Source organism: Trichosurus vulpecula, chromosome 1 (assembly GCF_011100635.1).
Source record: "Trichosurus vulpecula isolate mTriVul1 chromosome 1, mTriVul1.pri, whole genome shotgun sequence".
In the NCBI taxonomy this organism is placed as follows: domain Eukaryota; kingdom Metazoa; phylum Chordata; class Mammalia; order Diprotodontia; family Phalangeridae; genus Trichosurus; species Trichosurus vulpecula.
Genome location: NC_050573.1, coordinates 400362260 through 400381670, shown reverse-complemented (window position 1 = coordinate 400381670; position 19411 = coordinate 400362260). Strand labels below are relative to the sequence as shown.

The following is a 19411-nucleotide window of genomic DNA, read 5'->3' as shown; positions in this document are numbered from 1 at the left end:
AGTTATCTGCTGGCTCTTTGTGTGGTGGCCAAGAATTGGAAATTGAGGGGATGCTCATCAGTTGGGGAATGGCTGAACAAGTTATAGTATGTGAATGTAATGGAATATTGTTGTACTATAAGAAATGATAAGCAGGCAGACTTCAGAAAAACCTGGAAAAAAAAACCTGAACTGATGCTGAGTGAAGTGAGCAGAACCAGGAGAACATCATACACAATAATAATCACATTGTGCAATGACTAACTTTGATAGACTTAGCTCTTCTCAGCAATGCAATGATCTAAGATAATTCCAAAAGACTCATGATGGAAAATGCTAACTACATCCAGAGAGAGAACTTTGGAGTCTGAATACAGATTGAATCAGACTATTTGCTCTCTTTTTTTGTTTCTTTTGTCTCCTGGTTCCTCCCATTGGTTCTAATTCTTCTTGCAACCTGACTAATGTGAAAATATGTTTAATATGAATGTATATGTAGGGCCTTTATCAGACTGCATGCTTTCTTGAGGTGAGGGGAGGGGAGAGAGGGGAAGAAAATTTGGAACTCAAAATTTTATGGAAGTGAATGTTGAAAACTAAAAATAAGTAAATTTTAAAAAACTACTATATTATACTCCTTCAGTTCCTTTATTTCTTCTTATTAGTATATCTGAATACAGTTTCTCCTCCATTTACCCTGAACTTACATTCTTCCCACTTTTCTAATGGCCAACTATTCATTTTAATGGCCACTATTCATTTTTCCAAGAATGGAAAATTGCTATCTAATCTCAGCTGGCCCTTTGATGGCTATTCAGCAATCCTTTTTAAATATTTAATTTTTCCTTTATTGATTTTCCTAGGAGAGGGAAGGAATAAGCATTTATTTATTGCCTACTCCATGTACACAGAAATGAAAACACAAAGTATGTACAGGGTAATTTTTATGGGAAGGAAAAAATTGGGGAGAGGTGAAGAGGGAGGACCTTGAGCCCAAGAAAGCACCCGATCTAACCTTGGAAGGGAGCTAGAAATACTAAGACATGGAAGCAAGCACGTGAATGTAAATGACCACTGTGTTCTAATTTGACACTATTCCCTCATCCAAGGCATGTGAAGTCTGTTCAAATCATGGAGCCTGGAGGTGGAAGGTCCTATACAATGTTGAGGAATGTTAAGGGGTCCCTTGAACTTGTCTTACTGAGTTGCCATATTTTCCAGAAATGCTGGACCCAGAGCATACAGGAGGCCCTGAACATGTCAAAGACAAAGCCTTCCAACTGAGCTGACATAATGTGTTGCTTGAATCCCAAACTAGACTCCCTGTGTGTCCTTGGGAGTCAAGACAGGCACCAGTAAATCTGCAGGAGGCTGAGAAACTGCTTGTGCAGCTGGGACCCTTGTAGATAAGCAGAACCTCCTATTAACTCCAGCAGTTCTCAAGGGAAAAGAAGGCCATTTTTGCCATCACCTTGCTCCTCCCCTTCAGGAAGGATTTTGTCCTTTTCCTGTCTTTATTGCACCTTTTCCCTTCCATGTCATGCCACTTTGGGTGAAAATTTCTGGTGCCTCCTCCTTCCTTTTTCCTATTGTTAGAAGAATGTAAACTTCTATATGGATATGCATATGGAACTCTTTGGATTCCATATTCATGTTCATTTCTTCTGCGTAAACCTAATTTTCACATAAGTTTTGTGAAGTTCTGATTGCCAGTGAGCATCAAATAGGCCAGACTGGCATGAACATGGAATGCATGAGGGAAAGGAATGGGAAATCAGTTTGAAAAATTAGTTTGGAGTTATATTGTGAAGGGTTTTCAAAATCCTGAAAGACTTTGTTTCTTTTCTCAGAGGCAACAGGGAGCCTCTGAAGTTTCTTAAGAAGAGGAATGGGTGACATGGTCACACTTGTGCTTTAGTAAGCGTAAGCTCAGACTTCCTGGGCATCCACACAGTCTATACTGTTACTACTAATGGGCTGAACAATTATGATTCTCTCATTACAGGGCCATATGACTAGACATTTGTCCAATGACAGATATGTTTTTCACACCAATCATGTGAACTTGTTCATTAAACCTTTCCTCATTTTCCTCTGGTAGAAGTAACCTCTCCTATCATTTATATAATACCATGTGCTTTTCTTCTGTTCTTCCATATTCTATTCTGTATTAACATTAATTGTATATTTGTCCTATCTACCCTATAAGATTGTAACCCCTCTGAAGGCAGGCGTTCTGCATCATTAATCTTGGATTTCCCACCGTTTCTAAAATAATTCCTTCTATAAATTAAACATTCCCAAAAGGTTTGATAAAAGAATAACTGGGAACTTGATATATATCAGGATTTAGTACAGAATAATGGAAGATAACTGACATTCCTATAGACCAGGGGTGGGGAGCCTGTGGCCTCCAAGCCACATGTGGCCTTCTAGGTCCTTGGGTGTGGCCTTTTGACTGAGTCCAAGTTTTACAGAATGAATCCTTTTATTAAGGGGATTTATTCTGTGAGGTTTGGATTCAGTCAAAGGGCCACGCTTAGGACTTAGAAGGCCACATGTGGCCTTGAGGCCACAGGTTCCCCGTACCTGGTATAGACTTTAAAGTTTGCCAAGTCCTTCAAGTACATTACCTCGGTTGGGCCTCACAACAACCTTTTGAGATAGATATTTACAGATATTATCTACATTTTACCAATGAAGAAATTGAGCCTCAAACAGGGTTAAGGGTCTTACTCATTGTCATGCTGCTAGTGAATGTCAGAGGCTAGACTTGAAGTCTTCTTCATTCAGTGCTGCACTTAATTCACCCTATACCAGGCAGTCTTTCAGAACTCTTTGTAGAGTAAAAGAGTTATTATCTCGGGAACATATGAACTTTTAGTGCCAGACTACCTACTTGAGAAGTAATAATTCACTTACAAAAGAAGACCTAATGTCCTCAAACTCAGAGAATGCCAACATACCAAACACAACTGAAACCTACTTCAGGCAGAATGAGGTGCAGCCAAGCCTCAGGAAGGTGGTTTGTTCCGAGGTTCAAAGTCACCAAGTCATACAAAATGTCAGTAAAATGTTTATTTCCCAAATAACCTAGTGAAGGAATAAAAATACTTTATTGTATTGCACGGATCTGTTTTCTTCCCCTAGAATAAAAGAAACAAACAATAAGAACTACTTATATGGATGATTAATGTATGTTTGAAATATGTAATCTCTCTGAAACAAGAGATAAAAAATTTCCTCTGCAATTGTTCTCTCAAAGTGAAAAATGCCTACATTTTATAAAATGAGAATTCATTTCCATCCTATTTTTCATTTATTAACAATCTATTTTCATGTTCAATATGCCCCCTTAGATTTTTAAATTGTTGGAAAAGGTACTTGAGTTCAGCTTTTTTGGAAGGCAAGGGTGAAGAGTGTCTTACATGCATGTAAATGACCACTATGTTCTAATTAGACACTTTGGCCTCACCCATCCCCATGAACCAGAATGTACTTGCTTTCCAAAGATGAGAGAACTGATCTCATTATTAAATTATTAGAATGAAAGTATATACTTGATTTAGAAATTTATTGGCTAAACATTTCCAAGTACCTCAAGAAAGAAAAGCATGCCCATTTTTTAACCATCCTGAAGTTATGTATGTTGACTTGATTTACCACTACTTCCACCCCCACCTGAAATCACTACCCTTAAGAGCTGATTCTTGTTTTAAATTTCATGCACATGCATTAAAAATAAAAATAAGAGTTGAATCTATTCCAACATAAAATAGCTGATGCTACATTGCAGAATACCTTCTGTAGCCAGGAGGGGATCCTATGGAAATTCAGGGGTCTTTTTAGGTCCAAAGCACATAGTTGTTCTCATTTTAGAAATTAAAAGAAGGAAACAGAGATGCTATATCTTGAATTTTTTTAAATGATCAAGTTGTTTCAGTTTCTTAAATCCTGCATGAGCTTTGTTACTGCTTTTTGACAAAATGAAATAACTCTTTTAAATTTTAGGAGTTTAAATTGCATGTTCAATTTGAAATATGGTAGATAATTGCTTGGATGGAAAAAGATGATTCTTTTTTCCTCTGATGTGAAGTGGCTATTCAGGAAAACATTCAGAAGTGAATTTACCTTTTGAACAGTTCAGGGTAGTGAGTGATACAAAGCTGTTACCATCATCTCTACACAGACATGTCATGAGTAGGCCATTGTTTCCTTTGGCCACTGGGTGTAGCCCATGGATCCTTTCTCAGAAGAGTGTTTTTAAATGCATAAAACAAAATACCAAATATCACAAAGGAAACCAAATGTATTGAAATTGGGTTATCAATATATATATATATATATGTAAAAGTTCACAGACCTCAGGTTAAGAACCCCTGCTAAGTGAACTTAGTAATACTGCATTAGACCTCAAATTATTTAGAAAGATACAACTCATCAACTCATTAAGATCAAAATAAATGAAAATGGAGGCAGAATAGCTGTTCTCACCGTGTAAAGATTATAAGAAATTTAAGAGCAAATTAAAGCTTAAAAGCTTGTAACATTTTAAATGTTTAACTCACATGTTTTTGAGTTTACCTCATTGGCTGTTATGCAAACATTACATTGAAATAATATTTTAAATTTGTATATGTGTTTTTCCCTCCAGGGATCTCAAAAAGGACAATTCATGTCATGGAGCATACCATGACAAGATTTCCATGAATGTAATGGAAGCCCAAAGAGAAGTGCTTATGAATTTGTCACTTGGTTGTAATAGAAACTCTATGACAATCAGGCCCTGGAAGGTAAGCGCTTAATTCACATTTGTTTAGAATTTTTCCTTAATGCAAACTTTGCTGTGACTCTGTAGCATCTTTGTGAATGAGAAGCTCAGTCGTGTCTGTGCTGATGCCTGGTTGTCATAGCTCTCGATGAGAAACATGAGAAGATTTGGTGCTGGATAGGCCCATAGAAATCACCTAGTTCAACAATTCACTCATTTTACAGACGAAGAAAATAATGCCCAATAGGCTTTTGAAGTCCAGAGCGGTTTAGTGGTTTGCCTCTGGTTACACAGGTAGTAGGTAACAGAGATGGGATTCGAACTCAGGTGTTTTTTTCCTCCATGAACAGTACTCTCTGCCCTGTACTACAATATAGCCATTCCACAGCCAAGGTTCTGGGACTTCCACAGAATCATTGTAAGAACACATATATGTACTGAGCTTCAAAGTTTACAAAGCACTTTTCTCACAGCTCTGTGAGGTAGGTAGTACACACTATTATCTCCCTCTTACAGATGAGGAAACCCAGGCTCTGGCAACGGAGCTAGCAAGAGTCCAGAGCAGAATTCAAACTCAGAGAGCCTGACTCCAAGTCCAACAAAACCCAGGAGATTTTGACAAAAAGCATCTTCAGAGATGTTCCCTTCACAGCTGGAAGGTACTTAAGTAGGTCTGGACACCATTTCTTCTAGATGAAATTTAGTTGATAATTTGCTTTTAAGTTCCATTTTATAATAGCTGTTAGAAGACCTCTATACTTTATGTGAAGAAATATGAAGCCCCAATTTTCTTTTCTCTCTTACAATGTTAATCACTTTCATAAAGGCTATCTGAACTTGAGGAGTAATCTGACATAGTTATCATATGGTCAGTTGGTGGGGGTGTACTTCTCTGCCAAGATGTGTTCCACAGATGGATGGCTTTCTTGGGGTCAAACTTGTTGATATCTGGAGAATTCAGCTGGATTATTAAAAGGTCAGTCATGCTCTCAGGCTTTATTTTAAAATGCATTTGTGACTTGGTTAGTTTCATCTGACTGAACCCACGTTCTGCCTCAGCTGAACTTGCAGGCAGTGTCAACACCAGATCTACTAGGGTCAATATATTGGGATACTTGATTGAGTAGATGGAATTAACAAAATCCCACGTTAACTTTCGGATGTTCTGAAATCTGTAAGAGACAATTAAAAGTGTCAAGAATTAGTCGATTCTAGTTATAGGTATATACGAAGATCTATGAACACTTCAAAAGCATCAACATTAGTTTATCATAATTGAGCTTTCTTAGCTTTCCTTCTTACCGATTATAAATCTCTAATTTCATCATGCTCCATTCTGTTTCCACTTCATCAATTTTCACATTGGCGCCTTCCAACACAGGTTCGTAATGCTTTGTAAGAATTGCTATCTCTTTCTCACCAAACTCTATAGATGGATATGAGAAAAAATTATGTAGGAGAAAAAGAAATCATCCACAGAGATTTCAGAACACACAGACCAACAAGTATATACTGGAGTAGTGTATATATTTTACCTTGATCTATCTTTCCTGGCCATAATTTGAAACTTCCAATAGTGGTTGCTCTCACCACATCATGGCTGGCATCACTGAAACAATCACGAAGATGCCTTGTGAGGTTTGTTAAGACTATGTTCCGTACTTCAGAGATGTTTCCATTTCCTAGAAGTTGGTTACCATGAAAGTGTGTAGCAGACTCAGCCAGACGTTCCTTTGGACCTGGTCTGAACATATTACAAAATAAAATAAGGGGTGAATAATTTTCTAAAGCAAACTTGTTGGGTGTGCTCTAGCTCACCAATCATCTAAGACACCCTACCTTTTTTTATACATGCTGAGTGTTCCTAGTGTTGATTGTAAGGTTGCAAATATGTCTCCTATTGACGAATTTCTATCCTGATTGACTCGGGACAAAATGCTGAGGACATTGATTACATCCAGCAGGAAGTGAGCAAATCTGACAACCTCAGCTTGGAGCAGGAATTGTAGGAGCTCCGTAGCTTTCTGAGGATCAGAGGTACTTCTGCCTTCAGGTATCTATAACAGCCAGGAAATAAAACAAGAGCTTACTTCTTTCAAAATGGTATCAAAATGCTTAACAAAAGAGGTTTGGGGGGTGTGTTTGTGTGTGTGTATCTGTGTCTGTGTGTCTGTTTATCTGAAAGAAAGTCAAATAATAGACCTGAAAAGTACTTACTGTTCTCAGTTGCTTGACAATTGCAGAATATCCTTTGAGAAAGACTTGGAGAGCTGTCTGTAAACGAGGGAGCCACTTGCTGTTGCCAATTCGACAAGGAATCACAGGGTGGATTTTAAGGTCTTCAAAGGTGGCTATTAGAGCATTTTTATTTGAGGGTGAATCATGGTAAAAATAATACACATTCTGGAGAAGATCATTCACAGTATTGTATAGTTGGACGCTCTGCAACGCGTCTTGGTAAGCTAGCTCAAGCCGGTGTGCAAAACAGTGGACTGTCTGCACACATGGCTGGATTTCTTTCAAAAGCCTGGCCACACCATTGTTCTCTCCTACCATGACAGCTGTGCCGTTGCTCCCAAACCCGACTAGCTTTTTGGACCAGTCTTTGCTAGACAGATTTAGCTGAAGATTTTTCTCAAGTGTTTGTTCAATGGCATTTTTTATTGCTACAGGATCAATCTTGTCCACGGTCTGCACTCCAACAACCTGACAATGGACTTTGCCCTCGTATGCAAACTGTACATAAATGACTTTGGTGTCTTCTATGATGCTGTCTGTGCCGCCATCACTGATGAGTGAGAAGAACTTACATTTTTCTAGTTTCTCTCTCAGTGACCTGCGTTCTACTTCAGCAATGAAATATACAAAAGTCCTCGCTGACTTGTCAGTTCTGAATACTGGACCAACATCTACACCTTTCATATCATCCAGTTTGCACATCCAGACAAAGTCTTTGAGGGGACGCCCAGTCTTGGCAATAGCATGACATGACCTAAAGAGGTTTTCTATTCTTCCCAGGATTACTTTGTTCCTATTCTTCATCAGCTGCTCTTTGGCAGCATCAGTCAAGGTGGAAACACCTGTTGCTTCTGCTAGAGAAGCTTTGGCATGAGCCTCACTGTTGTCATGTGCCTGGAGAAATTCAGTCCTAAAGTTGTTGGTGCCATAAAAAAAACTAACTTGGTTTCCTCCTGAGCTCACTCCATGTTTTCGACACAAGCCACAGAACATTAGGTCTGATCTGTCATCATACACCAGCCAGGGGTATCTTTTTAGCCAAATTTTCAAAAACTGGTTGTTCCTCTTAGGTAGGTAATAGTCAAGATTTTTCAGCCTTTTCTTTTCCTCAGCATATCTTCGAGTATCAATTGAAGAGCCTCCTTTTTTAAAATACTTCCATGGTGTTTTGGCTACAGTTTCAAAAAGTAAATTAACAATAAAGCATATATAATCTCCACTTCCTTGATACTTTCTCTACAATGATGCCACAAGATAATTTAGTTCTTAAACCTTTTACTTTACATTTTCCCCTCACTTTAATATTTACCTTTCTTTAAAAAAACTGGGAATTCCCCATGAGTCAGTAAGTCTCTCCCTAGTTCCAAAAACTCTAAGAAGGCCCATAAACATGTGCTACAGGAATCTAGAGCCAAGAAAGATCACTTCATGGTAAAATGTTTAGGGATGATGTGGGGTTTAAGTTGAGCCTTGAAGGATGGATACATTTTGGATAAGTAGAAAGGATGAGGGAAAGCATTTCAGGCAGTGGGGAACATGAACAAAGTCTTGAAGGTAGAAAAGTGCGAGCCATTTTCTGAAGATAGTGAATAGACCATTTTGGCTAAAGTAGGTTTGTGTAGTCAAGTTGTAGGAGGTAGTAGAAAAATAGACTATTGCCAGGACATGGATTTAGCCTTCAATGCGGGGCTAAAGAGTTTGAAATTTATCTTATAGGAACCACTGAAGTTTTTGAGCAAGGGAATATGATCCATTTGATTGGGACATCTAGGATGGAAAGGAGAGGGTGGAAAATGGAGGCAGGGGAACATAAGAGATTGGACTAGAGTGGAAATGGAAGGAAAGGAAATGAAAGGAAAGGAAGGAATGGATGCAACCAACATTATGAAAGAAAGGGCAACAAAACTCGGTGACTCTATGTAGAGGGCAAGGGACATATAGCAGAGTCAAAGACGACAAGATTTCAAGACGAGGTGACTAGGACAGTGTTATTACTTTTGATTGAAGATATATGGGAGATGATTTTGAGAAGATCATGAGTTACTACATTAATACTCAAATGTACCTTATATGCTTGAACTATTTAGCACACTCTTGTAATTTCTCTACCTTGCTAGAGCAAAGAATCTAGGAAAGGGAAAAAAAAAACTGACCGGATGTCTCACTTGGCTTAATTTACACATGAAGACAGATAATTCAAGGTCTCTGTAAGTAAGGGGCTAATGTGTAGAAGCTGGAGAAACAAATGGACAAAAGATTTTTCAAACATGTTTGATTTTGTTGTGGTTGTACATATTTCCCTGGGAAAATACAGCCTTTTATTTCTCTTTATTTTTAAAAATTATTTGACTCATTGTACCCTCCCCTGGCTCTCCCCTTAATATGCACCATAATTATTTCGTACTTCTGCCTTTTTGACCATAATGTTACCCGTCTGCCAGGAATGCTCTTTGCCCTTCTCCCTATCTATCCAAAGGCAATCCATAATTCAAGGCCTAGTGCAAGAAACACGATCTCTATCGTCACTTTCTCTTTTAAAAGTGGCAGACCCCAAAGCCCAAGAAATACTTAGGTAAGAGAAGGCAATGGAACCTTTGAGTTCCCCCTTTGAGAGCTGTCTCCACTGCTTCTTCTTGCTTCTCTTTAGTTACATGATGTTTGGAAAAATATGGACTGTTTAAAGCCAATGTCTACATAAGTGCTTGTTGATATACAGAGTAAATGAAAGAAGTCGCAATATGAAAACTTTAAAATTACACATAAATATGTGAAATCATATGAGAAGCGATTGATCTTAAAGAAAAAGCAGCCTGGTGTAGTGGAAAGAACAGGTGTTTACAATTCAAGAATCTTGACACTGCGGCCATGAACAATCCACTTAACTTCTCTGTGCCTTTTGTTTCCACCTCTGTTAAATAAGTCTAGACAAAATGATCCCTTAGGTCCTTTTCATCTCTAAAATTTTGTGATTCTGAGAGATTTATTTAAAAAGATTCTAGTCTCCATTATTCTCAATATAATTGCCTTATATTATTTGTTTCTCTAAATGGAAAGGGAACAAACAAATGCATAATTGGTAATGCATGCTTAGTAAAGATAATGGATGTCAGTAAGTTGTCCCATTTCTCAAAAGGTGATTATCCATGTTTACTTTAATTAGCTATATATTATTATTATTATTGCCAGATTGGTGACCAATAGTGCGGTTTTTACCAAGGATTAAAAGTGGAAGAGTACATAGGGTCACAATTACTTCTAAAACAACCATACAAGTATAGAGGGAATGACACCATTGTATTTTGGGGGAGGTCATTCCAGAGTGATTTTTAAAACATGATTTATAAATATGTTTTGGGGAGGGAATAATATTCCTCATCAGGAAAACATGTTGGTGACAGTAAAAGACCAAGTTGTAACTCTGGTCCTGACACATGGTCTAAAGCCAATGTTGTTAAACAGAAATGGGCCACTAAATTATATATATAAGGATCCCTGTGGGTTTCCTATTGACTTAGAAAACCCATGTTAACATTATCTCTATTCTATTGTATTTTATTTATTTTATTAAATAGTTCTCCATTACATTTTAATTTGGTTCAGGGGGCTTGAGGATATTATGTTTTGATGCCTCTGTTCTAAACACTAATCATATGGCTATGAAAATACTGTACGTGTCTAAATACTAAACAAACCTTATATTTACTAAACTCAGATTGATGGCCATTTTGTCTCGTATCAGCTTCCCCTAGATATATATGCCCCAAAAGGCTCCTACCAATAGGAGTATCCCTACTATTTCAAAACTCTCCAAGGCATCCAAAGGATATTTTCCTATAGCTATCTTTTTCACAACTGAGTGTGACATCTCAGTGTTAACTGAAGCTGAAAACCAAATGATCAACTCATAGATAGGTAGTAGTTGCAACAATAAAACTTGGTGTCCCAACATGGACTTGCTAATAGAATAACTGAGACCAGAGACTGGTTAAGATGGAGTTCTAGGACTACGCTAGGACTTCTATCTGGATAAACTATAGATAATCCGCTATGGCCAGAAGTCAAGCTTTTTTGCTGGTGAAGTCACTAGGTTCTCCAAGCTAAATACTTCACTGCACTCAAGTGATCCAAAAGGAAAACATAGAGTCCAAACTCCTCATTTTATGGAGACCCGGGGAGATTAAATGATTAGCATCAGAGGAAGAATTTAAACTCAGGTCCGCTTCATTGCATATGTGGGTGGGGAGCCTCTTGAAGAGGACTTTTATTGTCACTAACAAAGTTCTTAGTGATATACTATAAGCTGCTTGATTTCTTAGGCACAGAATAAATCAGTGACTCAAGGTCACAGGATTAGTGACAACTACGGTTTTGAACAACATCTGAGCCCTTTTCTCTTCCATGGTTTCTTGGCCTGGACCAGTGGTTTCTACATCTTGGAGGTGTTCAGGGAGTGCACATCGTTTGAGATGCCTCCTGGGCTCAGACACCAGAGGTTGAAAAGTTATGTTCTTTCCCCAAAAGGTCCAGATTCCTACTGAATAAATTCTGTATGGAAACCACACAAACCTCCTCAATAAGTTGGGGAGAATTTTCATTGGAGCAAAAGAACAGATCACAGTGTTCTGGCTTTTTCAGGGGACACTTTTATTCTATCAGAATCAGCCTACATAGACATGCTTAGCATTTGATGTCTGGAGACAAGATGTTGCTACACTCAGGATGCACTGTGGTGCTCCTTATGGTAGTCTTTTTTTCTTTTTGGTTTTTGGCAGGGCATCTGGGGTTAAGTGACTTGCCCAGGGTCACACAGCCAGTACATGTGTCAAGTGTCTGAGGCCAGATTTGAACTCAGGTCCTCCTGACTCCAGGGCTGATGCTCTACTCACTGCACCACCTAGCTGCCCCTTTGTGGTAGTCTTTCAATGCTTGTGTGCTTGGTACATTAGGCTCTCAAAGCATCCCAATGTAATGCTGTTTGCCATGAACTGTGGGGCTTTTCCCAAAGAGCTGCTTTGTCTAGGCTGCATGAAATAATTGAATCACAAGTTTTGAGATGTACTTTTATGGCACTGGTCTGACTTCTCTTTTGGTATCATTTTTGGACACTTGAGAGATTAAGTTTCTGGGAATGAAATGATTTGGTTCTATTAAGCTCACAATGTGACCCTCACTCCAAGATCTCCTAGAGTTATTAAATTTTTTTTCAGCTTACAATTTTCTCTGTGAGTCTTTAAATTGAGTTAAATTGTTTGAGCCCTGACTAAAAGGTGGTGGTGATCAGGGTAAAAATTGTTGTGGGAGAATCAGTGTCTGGCAGGCAGGAACAGAAAGCACCAGGAGAACAAATTGACATCATCCTAATTCCATCTTTCACTAGGTAGCAGTGGTATTGGATGGTGACAATATGAAGGCAATCAGCCCTGAAATGGCAACTTCAAGGAATTAACCCTGAGATAAAATTTAACAATGCAGAAATAAATTTCTATCTTCTTTGAAATAACGCAGGGGAGAGCATTGCTTTAGACATGCTACATTTGTCACTCTGACACCCTCAATTCATTTTTATGGGAGAAAAATTGAAATGAAACATAATGAGAAGTTTCACAATAACATCTGAAGAGCAAAGAAAAAAAAACAGAAATGATGGTTGGCTTAGAGGATATCTGGGGCAAGAGTGAGTGTCATATTATTTCCTTCCTAAATTCCTGAAAGGGCATGAAAGGGGTATAGGAAAGAGGGATAGGGGAGATGGCTTGTGGGGGAGTTCTAGAGGAACTAATTGATAAGTTCTCTAAATTTCTGGGACTTTCTTGGGTGTTGAGAACTACACAAATATAATAAGATTTTCACAATTCATTACAGGTACTCATATACCACAGTATATGATAGTGGGAAAAGGTACATCCTGTGTGACTCTTGTCTGTGGTCTCTACATCCTTCACTGAAGGTCCATACAGTGTGCAGGAGGCCTTCTCTAGTTCTACCAGTTACAATTTGTTCTTGCTACATTATTGTCTTACCTATAGTTCTAATTATACATCTGAGGGGGCACAAGGGCAGATATGTGGCTCAATGGATGGCGTGTGGGGGTCTAAGATCAGGAAGAATCCTCTTCCTGAGTTCAAATCCGGCCTCAGACGCTTACTACCTGTGTGACCCTGGGCAAGTCCTGCCTCAGTTTCCTTATCTGTAAAATGAGCTGGAGAAGGAACTGGTAAACCATTCCAGTATCTTTGCCAAGGAAAACCCCCAAATGAGGTTACAAAGAGTCGGACATGACCAAAACGACAACTGAACGATGACAATGTAAAAGCGCAGTGTGATGGAGTGGGAAGGACACTGAATCTGCAGTCAGCCGATCTGCATTTGAATCCTGACTCTGACATTCACTTATTATTTTTGTCTTTTTGGAGAAATCACTTGGCTCCTCTAGGCCTCAGTTTCCTTTTTTTGCAACATAAAGGGGTTGAGTTAGATGGTCTTTGAGGTCTAGATCTATGACCCTATTATCTAATAATTTTTAAAAGTCCCTTTAGAATAACAGATTGACACTTTTTTTTAAACCAATAAAAGGAGTTTGGAATAACTCAGAGGATTTGGATTCAAATCCTTCTTCATTCAGCAAGTCAGTTAACCTCTCTGACATTCTTTTCAGCTGAAAAATGGGGGAAGGGAATAAGTCTAAATGACCTCTGAGGTCCCTTTTTAGCTCTGAATCTATGATTCTATGAACTTTTATTTAACATTATCATAAATGAAATATCTAAATAAAAACTAATTTTGGTACTCAAATGGGTTAAATCACATGCAGAAGCAATTTCTTCAGTAACTAAAACACTAGATACCTACCATCTCATGAAAACATTCTTAAGCATTTACTTACTTTAACCAAACAATATCCTTTTTCTCCAGAAACTGCATATAGGTTAATTTAGTGTGACAGGAACACACGTGTCAAGAAGTAATTTAGTTATATAAACATTCCTTGTAAATGTGACCTTAAAAGCCCTGTTGAGGGTACAACATGTGAGTAATACTAAATCTGTCATTTTTTAGAGGAGCATATTTCATTATATTTCCAGAAAACCAAAGAGATTCCATTAATGTATTATGATGTATACTGGAGCATACATGAGGAAATACTAAAATGCTTATTTTCCCATATCATATTTTAAAATGTTTTGCAGGAATTAAGAAATTCATTAATTTTAAACTAGCATTCTATATTTCCTCTTTCACAATGAACATCACTTCATTTAATATGGCTTTTTGAAATTATGGAATTCTGTGGAGTGCAAAACAGGGACTATTTCCTTCTCCTTTTTTTAGATTATAGGAAGAAAACAATTATAGTAAGAAATTGACTTAAAAGTGAATGTATGTTATCATGAAAGCCAATGAGAACACTTGGGGTTTCCACCTATTACAGCCACTCTAATACTGAAGGAGATGGACAGGCATTTCCCTGAGATCATGACTTGGGCTTTGGAGAGGCAAAAGCAGACCTCTGTGGCATCATTCTGAGCCCTGAATGTTGAAGTCAGTCAGCAAACAGAGAGCTCCCGGGCCTGATCTTGGTCCAAAGGTCAAGTGACATTCGTTCTTTTTATTCCTCTATATTTTTTAAACAAAACTTCCAAAACACATGATTCATATTTCCCAAAACACATAATAATCAAGCAACAATAAAAATGGATTTCTTCAGTTTCATCAAGGCTTATCAGTTCCCAGAACTGGCAGAGCGCCGGGCAACTTTATAACTGCTGTTGCCTTTGGAGCCGTCCCTTTTGGTTCAGCTGTTTTTACTAACCTGAGAGCTGGGCGTAGCGGGACAGTCCTGCTCCTGTAACTTAATCTCTCCTCTTTCCTGTGGGCCACTTTCTTTCTGTTGCCTTTGGCCTACAGTTTCTGCAGCCAGGGCAGTGGGAATACAAAGCCAGTTCCTCATCATTCCCTGCTTATTATTTTTACTACTTCCTTGGCCATTCCATTTTCCCACTTCAGATGCCTTCAGCTGCCTCTCTGACAGTCCACATCTTTCATTTCCTTTAAATGCATGGCAAATCCCCTAAGAAGACTTCCCTGACCAACCTACCCACCACACTAATCACTAATTGATTTTATCTTCCTGACCTCTTATGTGTTGCTTGTGATCAATCTTCTTAAAGTTGCTTATGTTCCCTAATGGTTACTTGTATATTTATTTGCCTTTTCTTCCCAATTCTAAATTTTTCTGAAGGCAGAAAATTAGTTACATCTTATTGCAGTGTAAAAGACATTAGACTTGAAGTGAGAACATCCACATTTAAGTCTAAGACCTTATAAGCTCTGTGACCATTGGATCTCCATTTCCAGGGAGACTAATATTTGCATGGCCTAACTCATATGGCCATGGTCATTGTGAATTGTAAAGTGCTAAATGACCATGAGCTACTATCATGGCTACTTTTACATCTGGGATATCCAGAGGTGGGAAGGGCTGCCCCAACCAAGTGCTTGTCCCTTTTGCCTTTCTCCCTCATCCCCTTCTCTGGCAAGTTCCATTCCAGAGCCCACATGGGAAAGTGAGACAGTCTGTGGGAGGAGCCACTACCACCATGGAAGACAATGTATTCCCAGCAATGTGCTGGGAACAGTTCAAATCGGCTCATGAGAGCTGATAATAAAATTTTCAACGAGAGCATTTATATCTCTGAAATCTGTAAATGCTAAAAACCATGGTTTGATTCTGTTGATTGTCTAGACTTAACAAAGTGATAGAGAAAATGTTAACAATGCAGAAAATGTTAAATATATTAATAATTCCTGTCCTGAGAAGCAGCTGTTAAATGTCTACCAGCATACCCCTCCCTAACCCCTTCTTTTCATCCCTAGGGCTTAGATGAGATGGGAGTCAATTACTCCATTTACTCTGTCTCCTGAGATCCTCTAGGTCTTACCATCTGCTCTGCCTTCATGCCTTGTGGCGCCTTGGCACTAGAAAGAGATATTTGCCTTGCCATCCTCTCTACTCTCGTACCTTTAGGATTTTCAGGACTCTACAGGTGCCTGGCCATGGCCTTTCTTTCGTGTATGGCCTCCCCTAATGAGAGTGTGAGCTCCTTGAGAACAGAGACTCTTTCTTTTTAAATATCTGTATCTCCAGCCCTAAGCATAGTACTGGGCACACAGAATGGGCTTAACAAATAATCATTCACTCCCTCCCTCCATTCATTCATTCATTCATTGATTCATTCACTCACTCATTCCTCTCCTACGCACCAGGCATTGGGCCTGGCACATAGGAGGCTCTTAACAAATGCTTGTTCCCTCCCTCTTCTCCCCTCTGCTCAGACCCTAAAGACTGCTGGTGCACATTTTCAGAGATGTAAAAGAATGTTACTTCTTGGTTGTCAGGCATTGTTCACATTTTCTGTTTTCACTCTTACATAAACAGTATTCTTCTTCCCTTAGTCGTATGACATTTTAATCCAGGTGAAACCAGGTTAAAAGATCAGCAGTGCATGGGGAAAGAATTCACAGAAGGGCAACCTACAGCTTGGATACTGGGGAGGAATGGGGTAGGTGAGGAGTGTTACGTTTGACTATATGTATGCATGAATGTATATATGTATGTATGTATATATCTATCTATCTATATATCTTTTCACTCATTTTTCATCTATCTATATATCCTGCCATCTATCCATCCATCCATCCATCCATCCATCCAACCATCCATCCATCCATTCATCCATCCATCCATCCATCCATCCATTATTCAGGCTTTTTAAAAATTAGGACCAGTGGATGGAGCCACCTTTTTTTTCCTCTGAATGCGGATTGCCTGAGACACTGCAAAGCTTCATGAAGCCTGGAATAATTGCTCCAACTCACTGTTTCATTAGAGGCTCTGCTCTGGGCTAATAGGTTAATTAAGCATACATAGAAAACCATGTTTGGATTCTCATTACCTGTAAGCATAACACTAGTGACCCATGGTATGGGTACTCCTGGTGATTAACTGTGGAAGAATTCACAGAGGAATGGAGGCTCCCTTTAACAAAATACTTCATCTCTTCAAATGAGTTATTCTTTGTGATGAGCTTAGCACAGTGCCTGGACCATAGTAGGTACTGTATAAATGGTTATTCCCTTTCCCTTTATCTCTCTGGCTTAAATGGGAATCTAAGAAAAAGGAAAAGTAGTAGTCTTTCTGTGGTTACATTAGATGTGAAATGTGCTAGCCAGCTGGCCATACTGGGAGAGAGATCCATGGTTTTCTAAGGAGATTACTTCTGAATCTTAAAAGGAAACAGGGGGAAGGAGGCCAAGGTAATTGGCAGCAGCCTGGCTATGAGTTATATAAGGTATAACTAAACTTGATTTCCCCAATCTTGAAGGACAAGTTCAGCACAAATGTCCTTTTGAAACAAAGGAGAACTGGGTCCTATTTGCTTGGCTTCATAATAACCAGTTCCACAATGCAGACTTTACCTGCCTCTTCCAAGAAGTGACAATTATCCTTACTGTGGTGGTGAATTTTAACTTTTCTCAGAGATGCCTAGATCAATAATTTTTCCCCCTACCTTTTGGTGCCATCTCCATAAACTCTTTTCGAAGGGTATTGAGCTGTTTGATAGTGAGGTAAGTAGTTATTTCTTTCTCCACAGGTGGTGGCCGAATTGGAGGAAGGGGATCAGGAAAGACTTTCACATCGCCGTTGATGAAGAAGTCTTCACCATTTAAAATAAGTTCATGCTGAATCCTTGTTGACGTTTCGATGTGGTAGTGTGCCACTTCAGTTAATTTTTCCACGCTGCTCAGAATGAACACAATACACAAAGGAGGTAATTCTAAATTCAAAAAAATGCTAGAATAATATTAGGTGTTTATACAAGAGACACATCCTGCAATTCAGAGTGCACCTTCTAGCTAAGAAAGATACTTTGATGTGCACCCTAAAGTACGCCTTAGGGGGATAAAGAGTCTTATAATTTATGCATTTTATAAATGAATAATACAATTTTTATACTATTTTTTTAAAAAGAGACCTGTGATTTCATCAGTTTATAAAACCACTAATAGGGAAAATGTAGATTGGTGATGTTTCTGCAATGTACAAACTTAGATTGTTGCCTCTCAATGCAGCCCTAGCAAAGTATAACTCATGATTACACAGCTTGAACCCATGGCCCTCTAACCATTATGCACTGTGTCTCTCTTTCTATATTAAACACAATTTGTTAAACACTAAGGTGCATATGAGTTGATCTCATATCCAGAGATACTGGTCAAATATGAATTGCATACTAAGAATTTCTTTCAAATAATAAATCATATAAAATCATCTTAAGGGATAAATTCAATAAAGGTTATAAACAGGAACACTGTAACGTTTCATAGGATGTCAGGAAGAGCTATGTCTAATGTAAATTTTTGTAACTGCGTGTCAATGTCATCTGAGGTTTTTCTGTTTTTGTTTTGTAATCAGAGCTTTGAGTGCATTGGTTCTAGGAAATTCCTAGTGAGGAAACCCCCTCTACTAATAAGAGATTGGCACCTGCTCTGAAACTTTTGTCTTCAAGTACTGCCCAGGGTACTGAGAATTTAAGTGACTCGCATAGGGACTCACAATCAGTTTGTGTCAGAGGCAGGACTTGAATCCAGGCCCTCCTAGATCTGAAGCCAGCTTTCCATACACTCCAACATACTGCTTCTACAACTAACATAGTTTTCAAAACGGACCATGGCACAGGTGATCAATTGTGAAGACTCCAAACAGCTCCATAATCATCACCAGGGCTGCAAACAAATCACGTGGCTCTCAAAGTGTGTAGACAGAGAATGATTTTTAATGAAAAGAGAACTGGATTCAGAACCACTAGGTCTAGATTCATGCCTCAGGCATGACACTTCGTAGAGATTAATGGGCAGCTAGGTGGCACCATAGTGCATAGAGTGCCAAGCCTGGAGTCAGAAAGACTCATCTTCCTGAGTTCAAATATGGTCTCAGCCATTTATTAGCTGTGTGACCCTGGGCAAGTCACTTAACACTGTTTGCCTCAGTTTCCTCATCTGTAAAATGAGCTGGAGAAGGACATGGAAAAGTACTCCAGTTTTTTTTTTTTTTGTTTTTGCTTTGTTTTTTTTTTATTTTTTTGCTGGAGGGAAGGCAGGACAATTGGGATTAAGTGACTTGCCCACAGGTCACACAGCTAGTGTGTCAAGTGTCTGAGGCTGGATTTGAACTCAGGTCCTCCGGACTCCAGGGCCGGTGCTCTACTCACTTTGCCACCTAGCTGTCCCGAAAAGTACTCCAGTATCTTTGCCAAGAAAACCCCAAACGGGGTCACGAAGAGTTAGACATGATTAAAAAACAACTCGACATGTCACTTCCTAATTGTGGTCAAGTCACTTAAATGCTCTGAGTCTCACTTTCTT

General features: G+C 38.8%; 1 protein-coding gene across 1 annotated transcript in view; it reads right to left on the bottom strand.

The window, feature by feature from the left end:
* Window positions 1-5558: 5558 nt before the first annotated feature.
* Window positions 5559-19411, bottom strand: part of SPEF2 (sperm flagellar 2) — a 212752-nt gene continuing 198899 nt past the window's right edge. Inside the window, exons 28-33 of the mRNA XM_036746413.1 lie at window positions 17557-17786; window positions 6968-8160; window positions 6590-6807; window positions 6286-6494; window positions 6053-6176; window positions 5559-5922 (exon numbers count right to left, since the gene is read on the bottom strand). Of these exons, the coding sequence (XP_036602308.1) occupies window positions 5559-5922; window positions 6053-6176; window positions 6286-6494; window positions 6590-6807; window positions 6968-8160; window positions 17557-17786 (2338 nt within the window). The remainder of the gene's footprint in view (window positions 5923-6052; window positions 6177-6285; window positions 6495-6589; window positions 6808-6967; window positions 8161-17556; window positions 17787-19411) is intronic.